Source organism: Thalassophryne amazonica, chromosome 15, assembly GCF_902500255.1.
Source record: "Thalassophryne amazonica chromosome 15, fThaAma1.1, whole genome shotgun sequence".
NCBI classification, from domain to species: domain Eukaryota; kingdom Metazoa; phylum Chordata; class Actinopteri; order Batrachoidiformes; family Batrachoididae; genus Thalassophryne; species Thalassophryne amazonica.
The window spans coordinates 71,785,037-71,808,340 of NC_047117.1; the positions used below are offsets into that span (position 1 = coordinate 71,785,037).

Below are 23,304 nucleotides of genomic sequence, written 5' to 3' on the forward strand. Positions count from 1 at the left end.
ATTGTAGGCAACATTGCTATTTGATGAACCTCCCATCTGTGAAATAATACTAATTTCTATAAAATGTCAACTTAAATGTCATTAGCTTTGTTGTGTTGTAGCTGTAAACTAGTGTGCACAGACCATGCAGGTGGCGTGATCACATGCAGACAACGGCTCACAAATTTTAAAAAGAAAAATTTTTTTCATGGCTTTTGGCTTTAAAAATGGGTGATACTAATGACTATTAAAAATGTTGAATATCTCTGTGGCTATAATTGCTCGACTCCTAGTACCCCATCTCTGTTTTTGAGAACTGTGTAGGAAAAGAACACTGAACATATAAAATTACTCAAAGGTTATTTGAAACAAATTATTTTGTATTAATGATTTATCCTTAAATTGGAGGAAAATCATACTTACTGAATTATCCGACTGACCTTAAAGAAAATTAGTGGACTACTCGGGTATTAGCTTGTCGAAGGTGCCTATTGCAACTAGTAATCCCAACCCCACTCTCCTTACACACATCTGACTAGTTTACATTCTGCCAGATCTGGATTAGCTAAAAATACCCTTGATATGTGGTTTGGAGTATGGAATGATGGGAAACATGCACAGTTGTTGGTCCCCACAACTGCATAATCGCAACCCACTGGTGTTTATGCCAAAATACAATGATTATACAGGTCAACGTAAATTCAAGGGGCTGCAATAGTGTCATCTGTTCCACCACTGTTAATCTTAGACATCTCTAGTTTAATCATGCGGCTTGATACAGAGGCATCAAAAGATCCATTTGTCACCAAAATTCTAATTTTTATTTCAAGTGAAAGGTTGCATAATTATAATGGAAAATGGCAAAGAATGGTTTCATGTAGCAGCCAAACTAACTAAATGTGAGATCTTGTACTTTTATGTCACCAATGTGTGGAGGGCACAAATCATCCAAGCATGTTCAGCATAATTAAATAAGGCAAATTTCAATTAGTTTTTTTTTTTTTTTTTTGAAAAAGAGATGCATGATTAGTGTGAACCACAAATGACTCAGTACTGCTTGTTAATAACAACCGTTATGATTATCAAACAGATAGGTGGAGATAAATTTTGCATTTGAATTGAAAACCACCAGCTAACGGATATTGAAATGACACAGTGACTACCTGCTTCTGTCAAATCTGTAAACTTTCATTTGTGTCATTTTGGATAACTGAACATGGACCAGCCGTACACACGCATACACACGCTCTCTCTTGCTCACTTTTCTTGGCTTTCTCTTGTCCCTGTTTTGTGTACCCTGATTGGACCATGTGGTTGCCATGCGGTTGCCAGGCTGCGCCCCTGCTGTGTGGTAATTGGTGTCTGTGGTGTTGCCTCGTGCGACGGTGTTTTGACTGACAGGTTTGGCCACCTGCCCTGGCTGCCAACATGGTAAAGAAGGGAGGTGGCAGCTTGGGCTGGTACGGGGGTGAACGGACGGCATTTTGGGGAGGATGGATAATCAAAGAGCCTGCGATCAAATGTGTGATGGCCGACGACAACGCTGTTTCAGTAAGAAGCAGGGTGATGGCATGTAGTTGTTTCACTTTCTGCCAAGCTGCAAAGAATGACGAAGATCCATTAATCAGAAAACCTCTTCAGTTGTTTCAGATTTATTTCAGTTTGATCTCCACGTTGTGTTTTGTGAAACTTCTTGGGTTGTAATCAGTGTTCACGCAACATGCTGTAATAGTCCATATGTCAGACCCATAACACCTAATGTATATAGGGTGTCCCAAAAAAATATACATTTAAAACACTCGGGTTGACCCTTAAATGCTACAGACTTAATCACTTATGTTTCTTTTTTACTTGCAGAGACCCTGAAGTTTATGTTGATGCCAAGCAAGACTTGGAAAATGCCAAGATTAACCATACTACAGCGAACAAAAATTGAGTTTTGGCACCAGACCAAGAGTGTCAAACAGGTGCAGCGACTTTATGCTAGACTAACAAAATGCAGGGCCAATATTGACATTGGTATGAAAAACCTTAACCTTTCAGCTTTCTATCCAGCCATAAATTTATTTCCTAGACATATGCTTTGACCATTTTCTTTGCTGATAAAATGTTGCATATTTTTTGGGGACACGCGGTATATGTATGCAACAAATTTTGCACTGTTAAATTAACACTGCAGCAAGTGTGTATGATCTGTTTCACAATGGACAAGGTAAAATAACTTAACACTTTATGATTTCCCAAGTGAAATTCTGGTATTGTGTGTTCATGATAAACATAAATTATCCATAGGATACAGTAACTAATATAAATATAACTGTAACAATAATAAAATAAAAATCCATGCACTGTGGAATATAATACATATAGTGTTGAATTAACTCTTACTGTAAAACCAAGTTGATAAACACTGATTTAATTTACATTATGATAGTTGATTCAATTTAGTTTTGATTGGAGACCATATGCGCCTACAACAGCATTAAATTAACACTGGAGGAGATGCACATGGTCCCTTTCAAAGTAGTGTTAAATCAACTCATTGTGGTAACGCCGTTAAAGCAAGTTGAGCAACACTATTGGTTCAGTTACACTGTGCTCGAGTTGATTGAACACTATTTATTGGGACCAGATGCACAAACTGCAGTTGTAATTAAGACTTAGTATGTTGGACGTCATTTGCATCCCAAAGTCTTCCGTTGTTCAAGACAGGTGGAATAAATCCCGGATGAACAGGAAGGAAATCTTTGAAACTGCGAAATCTGTTGTATGGCTGGGGGGGGGGCCTGGCTGCCTTTTTGTTTCTTTTGTCCTGTCTTTTGTTTTTCCTTCCAGGTGGCTTGCATTTGGGACTGAGTGGCTGTGTAGCTGAGTTTATCAGGACCTCACCCTGATCACCTGAGGCTGATCACCTGCGGCTCATCAGGACTCACAGCTGTGGTGCATCTACATGGATTGGAACATGGTGGCATTTAAGACTGGAGTACACAGTGTGTATTTGCCAGAGACTCGACCTTGTGACCAGACGGGTGAGATCGTCGTCTCGGGAGCCATCTCATCATCAGTGGATGCAGAGAACGTCCAGGTTTGATGCATGGTCTGTGAAAGAGGAGTGGGTGAGGTCTCACGCTCGTCAGCACACTTCCTGAGGTACGTTAGATTTTGTGACTAACATTTATACAGTCAGTAAATGTGGTGTCCCTTACACCTTATTATATTGAGCTGTATGTTGGTCGTGTAATCAGCTTCCTCTGCAGTGGAGTTTTGTGAACTGGATGTTCCATGCCTGCAGGGTGGGAAGCTGATTAGTAATTAAGCCAGGAAGTGTTTGCTGTTTGTGCACCTTTGAGCGTTCTCTCTGTGTGTTGAGTGTGGACTCATAATGATTCCTTCTTTCACAGACTCGGTTTGTCGCGGCCACCTGGGGGGTGTCGGCGGGGTCCTTGGGTCCGGGTTGGTTCTGGCTCCGGACCGTTGGCGCTGCTGGGAGTGCACCGCAAAACCACCACGCCAGACCGCGCACTTTTATATTTTTTCACAACACTGTTATGTTCATTAAACTCTGTTATCCTTTGTACTGTGCTCTGCTTATCTTATACTGGGTCCTTCAAACGCTGGTCGGTTCTCCGGGCTGCGTCCGACACATAACAAAATCAAGAGGACATGCAGTAATGTTCAGAATAATAGTAGTGCTATGTGACTAAAAAGATTAATCTAGGTTTTGAGTATATTTCTTATTGTTACATTGGAAACAAGGTACCAGTAGATTAAATAGATTCTCACAAATCCAACAAGACCAATCATTCATGATATGCACACTCTTAAGGCTATGAAATTGGGCTATTAGTAAAAAAAAAAAGTAGAAAAGGGGGTGTTCACAATAATACAACCCCTGGCAATAATTATGGAATCACTGGCCTTGGAGGATGTTCATTCAGTTGTTTAATTTTGTAGAAAAAAAGCAGATCACAGACATGACCCAAAACTAAAGTCATTTCAAATGGCAACTTTCTGGCTTTAAGAAACACTAAGAAATCAGGAAAAATAATTGTGGCAGTCAGTAATGGTTACTTTTTTAGACCAAGCAGAGGGAAAAAAAATATGGACTCACTCAATTCTGAGGAATAAATTATGGAATCACCCTGTAAATTTTCATCCCCAAAACTAACACCTGTATCAAATAAGATCTGCTCATTAGTCTGCATCTAAAAAGGAGTGATCACACCTTGGAGAGCTGTTGCACTAAGTGGACTGACATGAATCATGGCTCCAACACGAGAGATGTCAATTGAAACAAAGGAGAGGATTATCAAACTCTTAAGAGGGTAAATCATCACACAATGTTGCAAAAGATGTTGGTTGTTCACAGTCAGGTGTGTCTAAACTCTGGACCAAATACAAACAACATGGGAAGGTTGTTAAAGGCAAACATACCGGTAGACCAAGGAAGACATCAAAGCGTCAAGACAGAAAACTTAAAGCAATATGTCTCAAAAATCGAAAATGCACAACAAAACAAATGAACGAATGGGAGGAAACTGGAGTCAACATCTGTGACCGAACTGTAAGAAACAGCCTAAAGGAAATGGGATTTACATACAGAAAAGCTAAACGAAAGCCATCATTAACACCTAAACAGAAAAAACAAGGTTACAATGGGCTAAGGAAAAGCAATCGTGGACTGTGAATGACTGGATGAAAGTCATATTCAGTGACGAATCTCGAATCTGCATTGGGCAAGGTGATGATGCTGGAACTTTTGTTTGGTGTCGTTCCAATGAGATTTGTAAAGATGACTACCTGAAGAGAACATGTAAATTTCCACAGTCATTGATGATATGGGGCTGCATGTCAGGTAAAGGCACTGGGGAGATGGCTGTCATTACATCATCAATAAATGCACAAGTTGGAATGTCAGGTTGTGTTTTAGAGTGGTTTACCTCTTACCTGACTGGTAGAACTTTTAGTGTGACGGTGGGCAATGCAGTGTCAGAATCTGCAGATCTTCTGTGGAGTGTGCCGCAGGGATCGGTCTTGGGACCTGTTTTGTTCTCGTATCTCCTTCCTCTCAGCAAGCTGATCCAGCAGTTCAGTGATGTGTCCTATCATTTGTATGCTGATGATCTGCAGCTGTACTGCTCTTTTAAGACAACTGAGCCACAGAAACTCTGCTCTCTCACAAATTGTTTGGCCAAAATTACGGAATGGCTCACTGAGAATAGTCTGCAGTTAAATTCCAGTAAGACTGAGACTTTGATTGTAGCACCAGATAGTGCTGTACCTGGAATTAAGCAGCATCTCAGTAGCCTAAGTTGCACGGTCAAAAGCAGCCTGCGTAACCTGGGTGTGATTTTGGATGGAGGGATGTCTCTGGAGCAGCACACAAATTACCTGGTTAAGAACTGTTTTTCCAAATTCGGAACATCTCTAAGCTCCGTAAGATGGTGACTTTAAAAGAGCTTGAGATGATTGTTCATGCGTTCGTCTCATCGCGTTTGGATTATTGTAACAGTCTTTTCACCTGTCTGAATAAGAAGGAGTTGGCCCGCCTGCAGGTTGTGCAAAATTCTGCTGCGCGCCTGCTTATCCGCACCCGCAGGAGGGACCATATTACTCCTATTTTTAATACTTTGCATTGGCTGCCTGTCTCCTACAGGATTCATTACAAAATCCTGGTATTGACTTTTAGAGCTCTGCATGGACAGGCACCGGAGTACATCAGGGATCTGATCCAGCCTTATGCTTCCTCCAGGAGCCTCAGGTCGTCCAATCAGAATCTGTTGATGGTTCCTCGGACCCGTTTTAAAACTCGCGGGGACAGATCTTTTAAAGCGGTGGCGCCTAGCCTCTGGAATGAGCTTCCCTGTGCCCTTCATTCTCTGGATTGTATAGATACTTTTAGAAGGCAACTAAAGATGCATTTCTTTAAGTTAGCTTTTTAGCCTAATATTATATTTTATTGTTTTCGTATGTTATTTTTAGATTATTTTTGTATGCCATGTGCAGCGCTTTGTGACCCTGGTCTGTGAAAGGCGCTTTATAAATAAAGCTTACTTACTTATTTACTTACTTAATTTTACATTTGGACACTTTTCTTATCCCATCAATTGAAAGGATGTTTGGGGATGATGAAATCATTTTTCAAGATGATAATGCATCTTGCCATAGAGCAAAAACTGTGAAAACATTCCTTGCAAAAAGACACATAGGGTCAATGTCATGGCCTGCAAATAGTCCGGATCTTAATCCAATTGAAAATCTTTGGTGGAAGTTGAAGAAAATGGTCCATGACAAGGCTCCAACCTGCAAAGCTGATTTGGCAACAGCAATCAGAGAAAGTTGGAGCCAGATTGATGAAGAGTACTGTTTGTCACTCATTAAGTCCATGCCTCAGAGACTGCAAGCTGTTATAAAAGCCAGAGGTGGTGCAACAAAATACTAGTGATGTGTTGGAGCGTTCTTTTGTTTTTCATGATTCCATAATTTTTTCCTCAGAATTGAGTGATTCCATATTTTTTTCCCTCTGCTTGGTCTAAAAAAGTAACCGTTACTGACTGCCACAATTTTTTTTCCTGATTTCTTGTAGTGTTTCTTAAAGCCAGAAAGTTGCCATTTGAAATGACTTTAGTTTTATGTAATGTCTGTGATCTGCTTTTTTTCTACAAAATTAAACAACTGAATGAACATCCTCCGAGGCCGGTGATTCCATAATTTTTACCAGGGGTTGTAGTAGTGTGGCATTCAGTCAGTGAGTTCGTCAATTTTGTGAAACAAACAGGTGTGAATCAGGTGTCCCCTATGTAAGGATGAAGCCAGCACCTGTTGAACATGCTTTTCTCTTTGAAAGCCTGAGGAAAATGGGACGTTCAAGACATTTTTCAGAACAGCAGCGTAGTTTGATTAAATAGTTGATTGGAGAGGGGAAAACTTGTACGCAGGTGCAAAAAATTATAGGCTGTTCATCTACAATGATCTCCAGTGCTTTAAAATGGACAAAAATGCAGAGACGTGTGGAAGAAAACAGAAAACAACCATCAAAATGGACAGAAGAATAGCCAGAATGGCAAAGGCTCACCCATTGGTCAGCTCCAGGATGATCAAAGACAGTCTGGAGTTACCTGTAAGTGCTGTGACCTTTAGAAGACGCCTGTGTGAAGCTAATTTATTTTCAAGAATCCCCCGTAAAGTCCCTCTGTTAAATAAAAGACGTGCAAAAGAGGTTACAATTTGCCAAAGAACACATCAACTGGCCTAAAGAGAAATGGAGGCATATTTTGTGGACTGATGAGAGTAAAATTGTTCTTTTTGGGTCCAAGGGCCGCAGACAGTTTGTGAGACGACCCCCAAACTCTGAATTCAAGCCACAGTTCACAGTGAAGACAGTGAAGCATGGTGGTGCAAGCATCATGATATGGGCATGTTTCTCCTATGGTGTTGGGCCTATATATCGCATACCAGGTATCATGGATCAGTTTGGATATGTCAAAATACTTGAAGAGGTCATGTTGCCTTATGCTGAAGAGGACATGCCCTTGAAATGGGTGTTTCAACAAGACAATGACCCCAAGCACACTAGTAAACGAGCAAAATCTTGGTTCCAAACCAACAAAATTAATGCCTCGCAGATGTGAAGAAATCATGAAAAACTCTGGTTATACAACTAAATACTAGTTTAGTGATTCACAGGATTGCTAAAAAAGCAGTTGGAACATAATAGTTTTGAGTTTATAGCGTCAGCAGCAGATGCTACTATTATTGTGAACACCCTCTTTTCTACTTTTTTTACTAATAGCCCAATTTCATAGCCTTAAGAGTGTGCATATCATGAATGCTCAGTCTTGTTGGATTTGTGAGAATCTACTGAATCTACTGGTACCTTGTTTCCCATGTAACAATAAGAAATATACTCAAAACCTGGATTAGTCTTTTTAGTCACATAGCACTACTATTATTCTGAGCACTACTGTATACGGATTTTGCATGAGCTGTAGAGTTTTGCTCGACTTTAATTTTATGGGTCCTGTGCATGTTTTTCTTGTGCTCCGTCTCACGTCTAACAGAGAGATCAGCGCAGATGGGCAAAGAAAAAGCATGAAACAAAGCCAAATGAATTCTGCTGCTTTAATCTATAATGGTTCTGTACAGCTATTGATCTGTTCACTGCATGGCAAACTTGCACACTGATGGTGTCTGTCTCTGTGTTCGTCTGCATATCATTGCACATTCTCTACCTCATTGGCTCTCACTCCTTCAGTCTGCTTTTACTCCGTGAGGAGTGTATAGCAGTGGGGTCGAACTCTCCATCTTCCTCGACCTGGTTGGTATTTGCTGCCCAGCAGGTTTGCATTTAAGCTGCTTTATGTTTTGCTGTGCTGTAATGTGTCATGCGTTTATCCTCATCTGCTCCCTCTTGACCTCGTCTTATTCTCTCACTCATCTTATTCATCAGCTGTTGTGACCATTGGGTTTTTTGGCTGTTGTTGTTTTTACCTGTGGCAGAAACGTGTGGCAAACTTTTTGTGTTTTGTGTATCTGACTTAGCCGACCTTTGGTGTGTTTAACCTACCACAGGGCAAAGGGTGATGTCACAAAGGAAGCACTTTTCGTTGTGCACAAATGGAAGGACACACAGTCCGCACACTCCCACCCACCCTGACCATTGTTATGTATAGTGTTGCTAATCCGGCCCTGTCGCTTCTGTATCAGATCAAACATAACCTCCGTTTGGGTGGGTGGGTGGGGGTCTTTCTCTCATTTTGTGTGCGTGTGTGCATGCGTTACTGCCTTAATAGGTTCAGGCAACGCCATGGTACAATGGGGTTAGATTACTTCAGATGCCTGTTTAACTGTCTCGACGGGGAAGGATGGTTGTAAATGACACTCAGACGAATAACAGAAAAATGGTGGATAGCCACAGATTAGGGTGGATGTTAGCAGAGACGCCGGTGTGTGTGTTTGTCTGTTGCGCTGGTCTTTTTGTTATCACACTTAAACCACACAGTCTGGACCTTGTCCAGTGAGAAGATAATTGTTGGTTGTTCTCTTTTCTTCTGTGGTGCTGCATTTGGGGTGTGTGTGTGCGTGTGTGTGTGTTACCCCAGAAGAGCTGGGTGTTCATGGTTCATTAACCACACGCACACTTCCGTTCTGTTCTCAGTTGTAGAAAGGACACATTCAAAACTCAAGCACACACACAACACACACAATTCATCTGTTTTGTTCTGTTGAGCAGCTCTGATGAACTGGCATGCAGCCTCCTCCTCCTTTAGTATTAATCAGGGTACCTGTGAGACAGACAGGTAGCATCTGTCACCTTCTCTCCCTTGATCTTTTCCTCCCTCTGTGTCTCTCGCGCGCCCTCATCAGTGCTATTGTGTTGGATTTCTCTTGTCAGTGGAGTGATGCAACATTGTAGGTGTTACAGGCAGAGAGAATGGTGTATCCTCAGAATCAGCAGAGTACAGAACCAAACAAAGTTTTTACACCGTTTCTCTTTAGTATAATTTAATCTGATTCAAGTGGGATTGACTCATTGGGGAGGTTTGTTTAGGCAGGTTTGAAAGCAGCAGTCGTCCTTGGATGCATAAAAAAAAATCTGCACAGAAACAGTTCTCATCCCAATTGAATAGTTTTTGTGGTTTGCTTGGGGTAAGAGTGCAGTATCAAACAACCAAAGGGAAAAAAATGAAACAAATATGAGCCATCACATGGTTGTGGGGATTAATAGGGAATCTGTTTAACCACAGTAACCTGTGTGGGTGTCGGTATGTGCAACAAAACATGTTTGAACAAAGTTGGGTTGTCCATTTGTCCAGGATGTTTACAGTATTTCATTGAAAATGATTGGAAAGTATAATTTGTAATGTAATTTACATCACAAACACAATAGTACAAAAGGCTGCCTTTTCCTACTGCAGTAAAACTCACATATAATGGATTCATGTGGACCAGTGTATTTTGTCCATTACAATCAAAATCCGCTATATGCATAAAACGGACAAAATCTGTTATATGTATAAATTGGACAAATCCATTATATGTATAAAACAGACAAAATTTGTTATATGTATGTAATGGATTAGTTACATCAGGATGTGCCGAACGATCTATGGGGAACCCCCAACACCAATTAGGGTTAGGTATTTCCTTGATTAAGTGCTTGACCTCGAATCGGGACCTGCCTCATTTAATGGCCGATCAAAACCTGGTCTGAAAAAAGTCACTCTTTTTTCTAAGCCAGCTGCAGACTGGTACCATAAAATCCTAAAGCCTAATTTGTGCTTCTCCAGTGCCGTAGCTCTTGGCCACACAATGACATCAACGTGCGCCTGACCCTTTTAAAGTTCTCTGCTGCGTCTTATTGCGGTTTGCCACAGGAACAGTGGCTTTTTCTGGATTAATTTGTTCTTCAACGAGCTCCACTCCAAACCAACAGTACGGTTCGTACTATTTTCCTGCATGAATTGCGGGTCATTTGAGCATCTTTTTCTGTCAACTTGTTGTAAAGTTGGTCATACCGTATTTACTGTATTTTTCTGTCAAACGTGTTTGATTCATGATCGACATGTAATTGATGTGCGCACTGCAAAAACGTTTAAAATATGACAGGAGAGGAAGGAGTGAAAACGTAAAAGTGACAAATCACAGCCTTTGTGGTTTCTCTTCGCCACGCAGAGGGCTGTGATCTAAAGTGGCTGTCATTGGTTTGTCACACCCAGGGATATGTGTGAAACTTAACACCACGTGCAGGCTGCATAATTGTCTGCCTCGTGTAGGTGCTGGGTCTGAGTTTGAAAAAAATTAATGGCCGGTCTTTTAATCATTGAAATATGGTACCCACTTTCCTCAAATCAGCAAGCATCAGTGCTCAACTTCATTTCATACCTCTGTTACTGGGCACGTCCAGACTTCTTTGTCCGGTATATGCGCGGAGTTATATACTTCGCAATCGGATGGGACGTTTTTTCAGATGTGAGCGAAAATCTGTTATACAAAATCTGGTATATATGGTGTTTATTACATGGCAAACGGTACAAAAGCATTGGGACTTTTGCTTTTGTCCGGTGAGTGTGAATATCTGCTTTATACAATGACGGTTTAGGCAAGTTTTACTGTATTTGAAGTTATTCATAATCTACTGCAGCATACAAGAGGCAATTACAGTCTAGAATTATGTCACATTTGTGTTCTCTGTGACATCTGAGAAAAATAAATGCACAAGAGCAAACAGGCCTTCACATGGGGCTGCTTAATTTAAAACTGTAAAAAAAAAAAAAAAAAAAATCCATAATTGTTATAGTGGCCAAAATCGACCAGTTACTTCACATAGTTACTCATTCATTTTCAAAACATCCTGAATTTTTAACTTTCATTTAAACGTGGATCTTCTTTCAATATAACTTAATTGTAAATGTCACTGAACTGAAAAACAAATAAAAAAATCAAAATATATCTCTCTGCCAACCAATAAATGGGTAAAGAGGGGCATGTGCAAAACTAGCATGACTTGGGCGCGACAAATGAAATTCAGTTATGCCCCCCCAATATCGCATAGTTACCACGGAAGCTAAGGCTCACAAGCTAGCTTTGTTTTGGGCTTATGATTCATGTATATTTATGATTAATGCATATTTTTTTTGAACTGGGTAATAGTTTTCAGCATGGCTGGTTTGGGTGGTGGGATTTAAAAACACTGACCAGTATATTGCCTCGGCACCATCAGCAGAGCTGTTGTCACCAAGCTATCGATACCCACTTATTTGTGCTAACATAACCAATTAAATAATACTGAAAGCTCACTCAGTGGATATACTGGAGCACAAACTTTTTAAATGGTCTCTTTAATACAATTAATCACTCTGCAAAGAATATTATCTCAGATATTTGTCATAAAATACTCAGAAAGGACAAACCGTTGAGTCCACTACAGCTGGCGGGGATCCACTAGCCTAGCAGGGGCTGACAGCAGTGGCCGTCGGGGGCACGCTGGAGGTTGCCACTTGGATTTGTCAGATATGACAAACAGAACGCTTCATTGTAAAATGGAATGTGGTAAGAGAGACGCTTTGTCTCAGTTGTTATTTTCATAACAACTATTAGCCAAATTTGTAAGTAAAGTCAGAATTTGATTTTAATCACCCAGTCCTACCCTAACATCAGTCGCAGAAAAATCTGTATTAAGGTATTCATCCAGGCATCCATATAGAGTGTACGAGGTCTGTTAGTAAAGTATCGGACCTTTTTATTTTTTGCAAAAACCTGATGGATTTGAATTACGTGTGCTTGCGTGAGCCAACCTTGAACCTTTGTGTGCATGCATGAACTTTCACGCCTGTCGATTGCGCCATTTGCTGGTAAGCAGCCTTTTTGTGAGGACGTGTGTAGCGCTCTCGGCGGATTTTCATTGCAAGGAAAATGGCGGAATGACTGGAGCAGCACTGCATCAAATTTTGCTAGAAACTGGGCGACAGCCAGGTGGAAACCATTTGGAAGATTCGGACGGCTTTCGGTGACGATCCTATGGCCATCACACTGATTAAGGAGCGGTACAACCAGTTTAAAGACGTCCGCACAACGGTGGAGAGCGCGCCGTGCTCCGGTCGGCCATCAACATGCTGAAATGACCAGATCATTTCCAAAGTGAACGCTGTGGTGATGCGGGACCGTCGTGTGACTATCCGAGAAATTGCAGAAGAGGTGGACATCAGCATTTTTTCGGCACATTCCACTGTGACAGAAGATTTTGCCATGAAAAGAGTGGCGGTGAAATTCGTGCCAAAGCTGACGGTGGAGCAAAAGCACCTTCGTGTTGAAATCTCACAGGACATGCTGGACTCTGAAAAATGATGCCCACCTCTTCCACAATTTCTCGGGTTTAGCAGCTCTGAAAACGCCTGCAAAAAATATGGGTCCTGAAGGCCAGTCCACACAATGTTTGACATATGCCTATCCTTAGCTGGCTTTGCCACAAAAAAGGAATTTGCTCTTAAGTTGCAGAATGTTGGAACATTCAGCTGCTTTAAACAATTGATTTCTTTCCACCATTTCCCATCCAGCATGAAGATATACCGTCTCAGGGTGTGGTTTGAGGACGTCAGTGCATATCCTCTGTAGGATACTGAAGGAAGATGAAAGTCACCAAATCCTAAACCTGCCCATCTGATTTATAGTTTCACCTCTTGCTACATTTAATTTATTTTTGCAAAAATATGTCAAACAGAACCAGACTGGAATGAAAATTGAACATTGTCATTTTTATTCATTTATGCATTTGATTAAGTTTACGTGTTTGTTTTCGAACAAATGACTGAGGTTCAGATTTGATGACTTTAAGGAACATTTCCTGGGCAGCACAATTTCTACTTCTGTGTTTGTTTATTTTGGGCTTCAAACGCTAAGATGGCTGGGAGCAATGTGTCGGTGTTCAGTTGAAATTGGAACAGTTGCAATCAACATGTCGGAGACCTCTCTTGAGTCTTTTCAGCTGTTTGGTGAAGCCGTTGCCATCTGCTTATTCGGTTTGAGACTCTTTCAGATCAGGCTAACCTCGACGGTGGTAGCCCTGATGGTTTAGTTCTGAACAGGGCCTCAAGGTTCATTTGCATATTTTCACCCAGTGTACAGGCAGAGCTCCCTCCCACTCTTTTCCCTCCACCCTCTCCTCCACCCCGACACCCCATGTGTTTGATTCCTCGGCCGTGACAAAAAGCTTCACCCTTTATCCGTGTGTGTTGGTTAGATGGGGGGCCCTTAGATTAAGGGAAAGCTTCCTGCTCTTTATTTGGGGAGTCCCCCTGGGAGACGCTTTGGGAATGACTTTCGTTGAGTCACTTACGCCTTAGACACACGCGTGCACACACAGACACACGCGCACACACAAAATCTCTGATACTTTTACTGTTGCGTCCCTTAAAAATGTCTGTTAGCTGGTGACTGCTCCTCTTTCGTCTCCACCACCTACCAACACACACAGTGCCAAATGACATTAAAACCCTGGAGCTTTTCCATAGCCTTTACCAAAACTCCAGCATTCCTCAACTCCTCCCCTTACCCCGATCTTAATCCAAATCTTAGCCTTCCTGAGAGGAATCCCCCTACGTCTTTGTTTGTTTGTCCTCGCAATTTCTGCTTCAACAAGCTACTATTTGATATGGTTTTCTTTATAATTGGAAATTCGTGTTATACACATTCTAAAAGCCCCGTAATGCAAAAATTATGCATGTAGAAACTTGGCTACTATGGATACAATGCATTCCTGAAAATGTATGTTAGAATTCTTTGAGATATGCTTAAGTGTATTTCTTGACTCCTGATTTAAAATTTTTGGGTATAAACCTGAATGTGTTTTTAAAACATCTGCCATACCTGCTGTTCTTGAACACATCGCATTTGTGGATTATTGTCTCTAAAGCTGCGGCAGATTGGTTACTTTTGAGGGGTGGTGATGGATCGGTTGTCTGCCTGGGTGGTTGCCATTAAGGGCGGTTCTGTGTTGTGGTGGGTGCTGCAACAAGTGGTGCCAGCGCATGCTCCCGGACTTAACCTAAGCTATCTAACACATGTGCCAGTCACTTTGTTTTATTAAGCTATATGCATAAGATGTTGAATAGTTGATAACAACATTCAGATGCCTTATGTTTTTATAGTGATAATTACTAAAATATAAAGCAAAAAAAAAAAAACTCAATGGAAGCAAAAAGTTTGCAAAGAGAAACTGAATACCCTGTTTTTACATGAACTTGCTGTCTTTGTAAAAATGTATCTACAGTAGATTTAGAAAAAGGGATATGACTTGTCCTAGGTTTATTCAGGTGTATCAAGTTGATTTTATAAGGCTTCGGTCAACATATTAATTTTGCTTCTAATTTTGATTCTCTTGGCTTTTGGCTCCATCCTCAGCATCCTTCTCAAGATATACCCCACATCCCTCCTCTCCACTTGCCCAACCAATCTCAATCTCACCTCGCTCACTTCATATTCAAGCTGTATGACCTGTGCTGTCCATCTGATATTTTCCATCCTAATCCTGTCTATCCTTCGTCATCCTTAAGGCAAGTTGCTGAATCTCTGCCTGCTGCTGCTCCTGCTCCAGCTCTCGTCTTTTTGTCAGTGCCTCCAAGTTGTACAACACAGCGGGTCTAACTACAGTCGTGTAAACATCATTTGAAATTGTGATGTTTTGCAAAACCACACATGGATTTTTATGGATTTGATCAGTAGAGGGAGACTACAGTATATATGCAAGTTTACATCAGCACTCATTTGTATGTTGTAATATTAAAGTCTCCTAATCTGTCACAAGTATTTTGCAGCAATGTTGGGTTGCATGCATGTGTGCGTGTCTGTTGCTTTTAGTGTATGTAGAGGGTGAAGGTTGTAACAGACAGAAGCCCCTGCCAAACAGTAGCCATTTTAATTTGTTTGGCAGTGAAGAAAGGTGTTATCCTCCCTCTCTAACTGCACACCGACACAGGGAAGGATGAGAAAAGAAAGGTGGAATCAAGGGGAGAGGGTGTGACAGCGCAGAAAGAAGAGCTGAGTGGAATAGTGATCAGGTATGGGATAGAGAGAATCTGGAAAAGGAGAGAGGTCTGGAAAGGAAAGTGGAAATATCTGATTATAGCTCAAGGCTGTGTTTGTCCAAAGGCTAAACACTGTCAACCACTTAATGGCAGGGGTCGATGGGTGGGTGTGTCTGTGTGCGTTTGTGAAAGCATGTGAGCCAGTGTGGGTCACTGATATCAACACATAATTTATGTTGAGTACATGTGTGTGTGTGTGTGTGTGTGTGTGTGTGTGTGTGTGTGTGTGTGTGTGTGTGTGTGTGTGTCTACTTCCCATCTCTACATGTCAGTTATACTTCTGCAGGTCTGAGGAGAATTCAGTGCTCTCCCTCAGGGCGCTGTTAGTGCCACACTTATACAGATGTGCTGTGCATCCGCTGTGTCCGCACGCACACACACACACGCACACACACACACACACACACACACACACACACACACACACAAGTGTGTGTGTGTCCTTTCCTTACTGGAAACAACATTTGAGATCATTGCAGTTCTTAATAGGAGGTTTCTGTTTTTTTAAATGTTAATTCCAGTTATTTTTATCCTAGTTATGTTTCTAGGGAGGTATTCTGAAAACATTTCTTACCATTTGAAGTCCACATTGTCAGTGAAAGTTGCTGGCTCTGAATAACTTCCTCAGTTTTATAGTGAGAGTGGTTTTGATGAAGGAAAAATACTCTTCTCATATTATTTATAGGATGGCATGCAAGCAATCATTTTTTGATTATGTTTGTATTGGAAATTACAAAAAAAAAAGCAAAATCTGTTCTTAGTCTTCTATTACACATCTAAGTTATGTTGTGGGCTGAAACGAACACAGCAGTCTGTGAGCTGTGCATGTGCTGAATGTCCTGTGGGGAAATATTGTGCTGTTCGGCGCACAGTGAAACATCCAGTTTCCATGAAAATTCAGTAAGATACATCAGGGCTGTACGCTTAGCTTTTTCACTAGGAGCACAGGTGCTCCTAAATGAAAAAATTTAGGCGCACAGATAAAAATTTAGGAGCACTGTGAAATTTCTTGATACAATTTTATTATTAACGCAGAGACACATACTGTACAGAGAGTACCTTTTCCACACACACATGCACATTTTATATGATTCTATTGTTGTATTTATTTCATTGTTTTTTTACTTCCTTTTCTATCGTTATTTACATCATTGCTTTTGTCCATTTCATTACTTTTTGCTGTGTATTTCTTGTATTATTTTAAACCCTCACACACACATAACATCCCGGTCCCACTTTTTATACTCAGGTCGCCTGCTACGCTTAGCTACATTCAACCAACAGTCCACAGCAGGATGTGGATCAAAGTCCTCTAAAGCTGGCCCCTCCAGGGTCATCCTCATGAGGTCTTCAGTGGTGGAGACCGCTAGGTCTACATTTCCCCGCTCGGTCACATTTTACAAGGGAAGGATAAAAAAGGAAATATTAAGTTGTAGACTCTTGTCGATTTGTACAGATGTGGGAATGGTTTTCTCTATGGGATATACAGTGTTCCCTCGTTTATCGCGGGTGTTATGTTCTAAAAATAGCCCGCGATAGGCGAAATCTGCAAAGTGGCCAGTGTTATTTTTTACAATTATTATAGACGTTTTCAAGCTGTAAACCCCTCACTACACACTTTATACACTTTTCTCAATCAGGCATGAACATTTTCTCACTTTTCTCTCGTGTGTAAACACTCTCAAAGTTCAAACCTGAGTAGAAAAATAAGACCAACCTGTTTTCAGGCTCAAACATTTGTTTGAGAAATAAAAATAGAACATTTTTTTTTAAATTTAATTTTAACGATCAACGTACGAGGTTGGACACATAAGAAATTATTAATAGTGACTGGCCAGTATTTCACAGTTCCTCTGATCGTGCCTCTTCATCCTGGCGCCGCTGCGCTGTCACGTCTTTTTCCACTAACTCACACCTCGCTGCAGGTGTCTTTTTCTGAGTGTAGAACACAGTTATGGGTAGTTGTTGGCGTTCTTTTTTCTTCTGGGTGAGAAGATTCTTATAAACAGACACGCAGAACACAATGCGCGTGCTCTCCCTTCACAGCGTCGCGACCGGCTGCTTGATGAGGCCGCGGAACACAATGCACTGTAAAAAAAAGCATGCAAAATTGGACTAAAATAAATCCGCCAAACAGCGAGGCCGTGATAGGTGAACCGCGTTATAGCGAGGGACCACTGTATTTATTTTAGGAGCAAAATGCGTATGAAAGGGTTGAAATACATTCTCGCACACGTGCACCTGTTTTTTTTTTCCCTCGCACAATCAAATTTTAGGCGCAATATGCGAGCAAAACGCTTGCACTGTACAGCCCTGTACATCCTCTATAATACATTCCAATTCTAAGGTAGAACTCTACTAGTGTATACTAAGGTATACATATAGATATCTAAATATCTAAAAAAAGAAAAAAAAGAGTAGAATAGAGTAGAGTAGAGCCACTTAGGTGCCTGGTCTTGAGAACCAGTGATGATGAAATGCTTTTTTATCCCATGGGAACTGATGTGCCTAGAAAAAAAGTGTATCTAAGGTACCAAGAAGAGTTTGCCTGCCTGGATGGAGATACTGTCATCATGAGGCATATTTTCCAGGCAAATGTCTTCATATTTGATTTATTCTTAGTATGTCCATAGAATGTAGAGCACATAATTCACCTTCATACATGGAACATTTTAAGAATGACACAAAAAGTACAAAACTTAATTTAGTTGTGATTCATGTAGACATCATCATTTTCTAATTAAGTTGGTGTCACCCAACCATAATGTCCACTATTTTTCAGTGTCTCCTAAATCAGACAACTCAGCCCTAATGTGAAGTAGTGGAGGTGTTATGGGGATGTGGTGGAATATGCCCTTATTGATCCTGTTTTCTGTTTTTTCTCTTCCTGTGTGTCTGTCTGTCTCTTAGGAAGAAATGTAACGATGTAATGATTAAATTTTTCCTTATATTTGTCTTCCTTAGCTTCAAAATTTTCTACGGGAGATAATAGCTTTTTGAAAATTTCAAACAGTCTACAGGCACATCACATAAATTAAAATGTTTGAAACTGTGCATATATTATAGGTGTATGTGTTTGTGTGCTGTTCCTAATTTAAAATGCTCACTGTCTTTCCTCTCAGAAGATGACGATAATGATGGCAGCTGGCTGATTTCTAACAGGGACAAAGAGGTCAGTGGCAAACAGCAGCCTTTTCTACTTCATACAGTTAAAAGTTATAATTTGCCAGTACAAAACATCCATATTTGTCCACTGTGTGTTACACAACAAAGATCATGTAAATTGCAAAGGATCCATGACCTGTTTGTGTTTCAGGCTCAGATCTTTAATAAAGGCAGAGGAGCCAGGATGACGATGCAGCGAGTGTCAAACAGATATTACACTCATACGAATGTCCATTGTAGAAACTGCAGCAATACTGGACATCTGTCTAAGAACTGCCCCCAGCCTAATGTCAGTACTGCTTACTGTCTTATATGCAATGGCGCACAAAATTACAGCAGCCAGTCTGTATGCACAGCTACAAACTGTGCCCTTGTGTTTCTGTCACTGTTTTGTGTTTATAGAAATTGGCACCCTGCCACCTGTGTAGCACAACAGGCCACAGTGCCAGCGAGTGCCCCTTCAGGTACTGCAACAACTGTGGTCTGCCTGGGCACCTGTACGAGTCCTGCAGTGAGAAAGCCTACTGGCACAAAAAGTGCTATCGCTGCAACATGACGGGACATTTCTTTGATGTAAGTAAAGTTGTCTGTTTTGTTTTGACCAGCCAGAACAGATTATGATTCACTTATGGTCTAGTTTAGACTTCTAAAGGGCCTTTCCACACCGAGCATGTAAATGCGGAGCGTGGAGCTGTAATAAAACCCATTATTTACAATGAGAAGTGTCGCGCAAACGCCGCCTCACAGTGCGACGTGCAAAAAACTCTTAACGTCAAACTCATTGTGGTCAAAAGTTCATCTCAAAGTCCAACATTCACCACTACGTGCTGAGACACAGTCCAATAGAATTGAGGCATCAGGCCAAAACACAAAAAACAAGTGTCGAAATATGTGTCAGTGGAGCATCAGAACTTATGCACAACAGTTTACTAAAGAAAATCCTTACAGATGTTTTTTTTTTACCTCAAGATTAATTTCTGATTACTGTACATTTTGAAGTTAAAAAATGTTTCTTAGATTAGAGAACTTGTAATTAAAATAGTTTTAATTAAAGAAAAAGAAAAAAAATCCCAAATCTTTGATGTTCATCTGCAAATTAAAACCATAACTTGTCTGTTGTTGTTTAAGGTGAGATGATTTCTTGATTAACATGATAATGAACCTTGGACATATATTTTTAGACAAAATAGCATGAAAAGTACATTAAGTCTGGTAGATTCATTCATTCATATCTGCATTTCAACCAGGAAAAAAAGACTGTAAATATAAATATTTATTATAAACACAACAGGAAATGATGTAACAATGACTGCAACGTGTCCATTAATTAGGATTTCTAAATGTGACATAAACCTCATGATGAAATCATTTTTTTATTTAGTCATTACAACATTTAATTACATCCTCATCAACTATGTTGTTATCAGGACGGAGTATTTTCTACAATATGAATTTGACTATTCTAGTGATTGTGAATGCTTTGAAATTATGCACAATGGGGGCAGGGATTCTTTTACCTGTGCAAGTATCTGACTGACTGAACTTTGACTTCATGGACATGTTTAATGATTCATTCATTTAACATAAAGAAGTAATAAAATAGTTGCTCTTTAAAGCGTCTTTGTTTTATCTGAAGTGCAGCAGCAGGTGTTGGTTTTCAGAGACAACAGGTGAACTGGACCCTCAGGACATTAAACCAAATGAAGGTCTCCTCCAGAGTTTTGATCTCTTGGTGGAGTTTTTGGAGACACTTACGTAAAGTTGAGACTGTTCTTGTAGGCACAGCAGTAACAGTAAAAAACTATTTTGTAGATTTATTTGATAAAAATAAAAAATAGATGAATCGTTTTACAAATATAAGACGTTCACTCAGCTCAACTGAGTGATTGATTCTGCAGCTAAAGGCTAAACTAACAATAGACGATAAATATTTTACTGTTGAGGGTTGTAGTAGCATCACGTTTCATTTTCAGATTACTCACTCAAAAAGCCAGATAGTGACGTAGAACTCTGCGCATCCAGGTGTGTTGTTGCCGTGTTCACTTTTGCAAAAAACTTGACTGAATGCGGCACAATGATCGCACGGCTTGCACGGCGTGAAAGACTCTTAAGGATGAGCGTGGTTGGTTTTTAGACCATCATCACAACAACTGATTTTGATTATTTTCATAACTGTGTACAGTAAAAGCACACACATAAAAAGGTTTGTTTAAGTAAGAGAGACATGGGTCTGTCGTCAGCCTGAAATTCCAAGTGGTTAGTGCACTTGGTTTCAGTGCGGAAGTTTCCCGGTTCAAACCCCACCCCTGCCACATTTCTTCATGTAATGTGGGGTGCATCAGGAAGGGCATCTGGCATCAAACGTGTGTCAATTCAACAAGCAGATCCACCTTGGAGTTGCTTTGGCGACCCAAAGTGCAACCAAGGGAGCAGCTGAAGGGACTTGTTTTACAATATAGAAAGAAATAATAACACACACACAGTGGTGGGCACAGCTAACCAAAAAGTTAGCTTCGATAACAGCTAATCAGCTAACTGAAAAGTTGTCTTTTATAAAGCTAAACCGATAAACTACTCAAAAAATTATCAGAAGCTACAGCTAGCCGATAACCGATAGCTTTCAGTATTGTTTCCGGACTCTGGTACACTTGCAACAAGCTGATTTTGAGTTTTAACACCAAAGTCGCTTCTGGTAGCATCAAAGGCGCCCACAAACCCAAACAGTAAGTCAGCACTTCTGTCTTTGTGTGCCCTGCCCACTGCTGGAAGCTCCTGTTTACTACATATTTTGCAGCAGTGAAGCAGTTGAGAGTATCCGACCTTTTTATTTTTTTCAAAAACCATATGGATTTGAATCACGTGTGATTGCATCAGCCAAGCTTGAACCTTCGTGCACATGCATGAGTTTTTCCACGCCTGTTGGTTGCGTCATTTGCCTGTGAGCAGGCTTTGTGTGAGCAGTGGTCCACCCCTCTCGTCGGATTTTTATTGCGAATAAATGTCTGAACGATTTTGAGCTTTGCTGCATCAATTTTTTCCAGAAACTGTGAGAGACCTCCAGGGGGTAACCATTCGGAAAATTCAAATGGCTTTGAGGGACGGTTTTATGGGGATTACACAGATTAAGGAGTGCTCCAGCCGGTTTAAAGACTGCCCACAGCTGCTGAGAGCGCGCCGCACTCCGAGCGCCGATCGACAGGCTGAAACCCCGCTGAAACAATCAGATCATTTCCAACGTTAAGGCTTTGGGATGTTGTCTGACTTACACAAAAAATGGCAGGAGACGTGGACATCAGTACTTTTTCGGTACACTGTTACAGTAGTATTTTTCATGGAAAGAAAAGCGGACAGATGCGCCACCGTGCCGCTCATGGTGCGGCACAAAACCACCTCCGTGTTGGAGGACGGCTTTGAGATGGCTTTCAGACGGCTGTCGGTGGGTTTTCAGTCGTGTGACTAACCGAGAAATTGTGGATGTGCCTGGACATGCCAGAACATGTCCTGTGAGGCTTCATCACGGCGTTGCTTTGCGCCATGCGGCTCCACCGCGACACGCAGAATTCCTCCGCACGTCTGTCTCAATGTGCTGAAAAAGTGCTGATGTCCACGTCTTCCGCAATTCCTGTGCTTGTCAGAGGACGTCCCGGATAAAACACAGCGTCCAGTTTGGAAATGAACGGCACATTCCACTGTTACAGGAGTTTTTGTCATGGAAAGAGGAGCGGAGGAATTCCGCGCGTCGCGGCGGTGCTGCATGGCGCAAAGCAACGCCGTGATGAAGCCTCACAGGACATGTTCTGGCATGTCCAGGTTCATCCACAATTTCTCGGTTAGTCACAACTGAATACCCACCGACAGCCATCTCAAACCGTCCTGTGAGACCAACACAGAGGTGGTTTTGTGCCGCATCCGTCCGCTTTTCTTTCCATGAAAAAAACTCCTGTAACAGTTGAATTGTGCCGAAAAAGTACTGATGTCCACGTCTCCTGCCATTTTTGTGTAAGTCAGACGATGTCCCGGGTCAGCAAAGCCTTAACGTTGGAAATGATCTGGTTGTTTCAGCGGGGTTTCAGCCTGTCGATCGGCGCTCGGAGCGCGACACGCTCTCAGATGCTGTGGGAGGTCTTTAAACCGGCTGGAGCACTCCTTAATCTGTGTAATCCCCATAAAATCGTCCCTCAAAGTCATTTGAATTTTCCAAATGGTTACCACCTGGAGGTCTCTCACAGTTTCTGGAAAAAAAAAAATGATGCAGCAAAGCTCCAAATCGTTCAGACATTTATTCGCAATAAAAATCCGACGAGAGGGGTGGACCACTACTCACACAAAGCCTGCTCACAGGCGAATGACGCAACCGATAGGCGTGAAAAAACTCATGCATGCGCACGAAGGTTCAAGCTTGGCTGATGCAATCACACGTGATTCAAATCCATATGGTTTTTGAAAAAATAAAAAGGTCGGATACTTTTCTAACAGACCTCATATATATATAAAAAACACACACACACACACAAAATGTCATTATTCCTTAACAGCATGTAGCAGTGCCGCGGTGGGGCAGAGGTCTTGGAAAATAAAG

The 23,304-nt window shown here is 41.2% G+C and overlaps 1 protein-coding gene across 2 annotated transcripts in view; it reads left to right on the forward strand.

Annotated features, from left to right (window-relative positions):
- The window catches only part of zcchc7 (zinc finger, CCHC domain containing 7), a 111,703-nt gene that overhangs the window by 36,239 nt on the left and 52,160 nt on the right, over nucleotides 1-23,304 (forward strand). Inside the window, exons 4-7 of one of the 2 annotated variants that reach the window (XM_034188102.1) lie at nucleotides 4,332-4,337; nucleotides 18,683-18,732; nucleotides 18,877-19,014; nucleotides 19,128-19,298. In XM_034188102.1, coding sequence (XP_034043993.1) covers nucleotides 4,332-4,337; nucleotides 18,683-18,732; nucleotides 18,877-19,014; nucleotides 19,128-19,298 — 365 coding nt within the window. The remainder of the gene's footprint in view (nucleotides 1-4,331; nucleotides 4,338-18,682; nucleotides 18,733-18,876; nucleotides 19,015-19,127; nucleotides 19,299-23,304) is intronic. The other variant, XM_034188103.1, reaches the window with a different exon arrangement.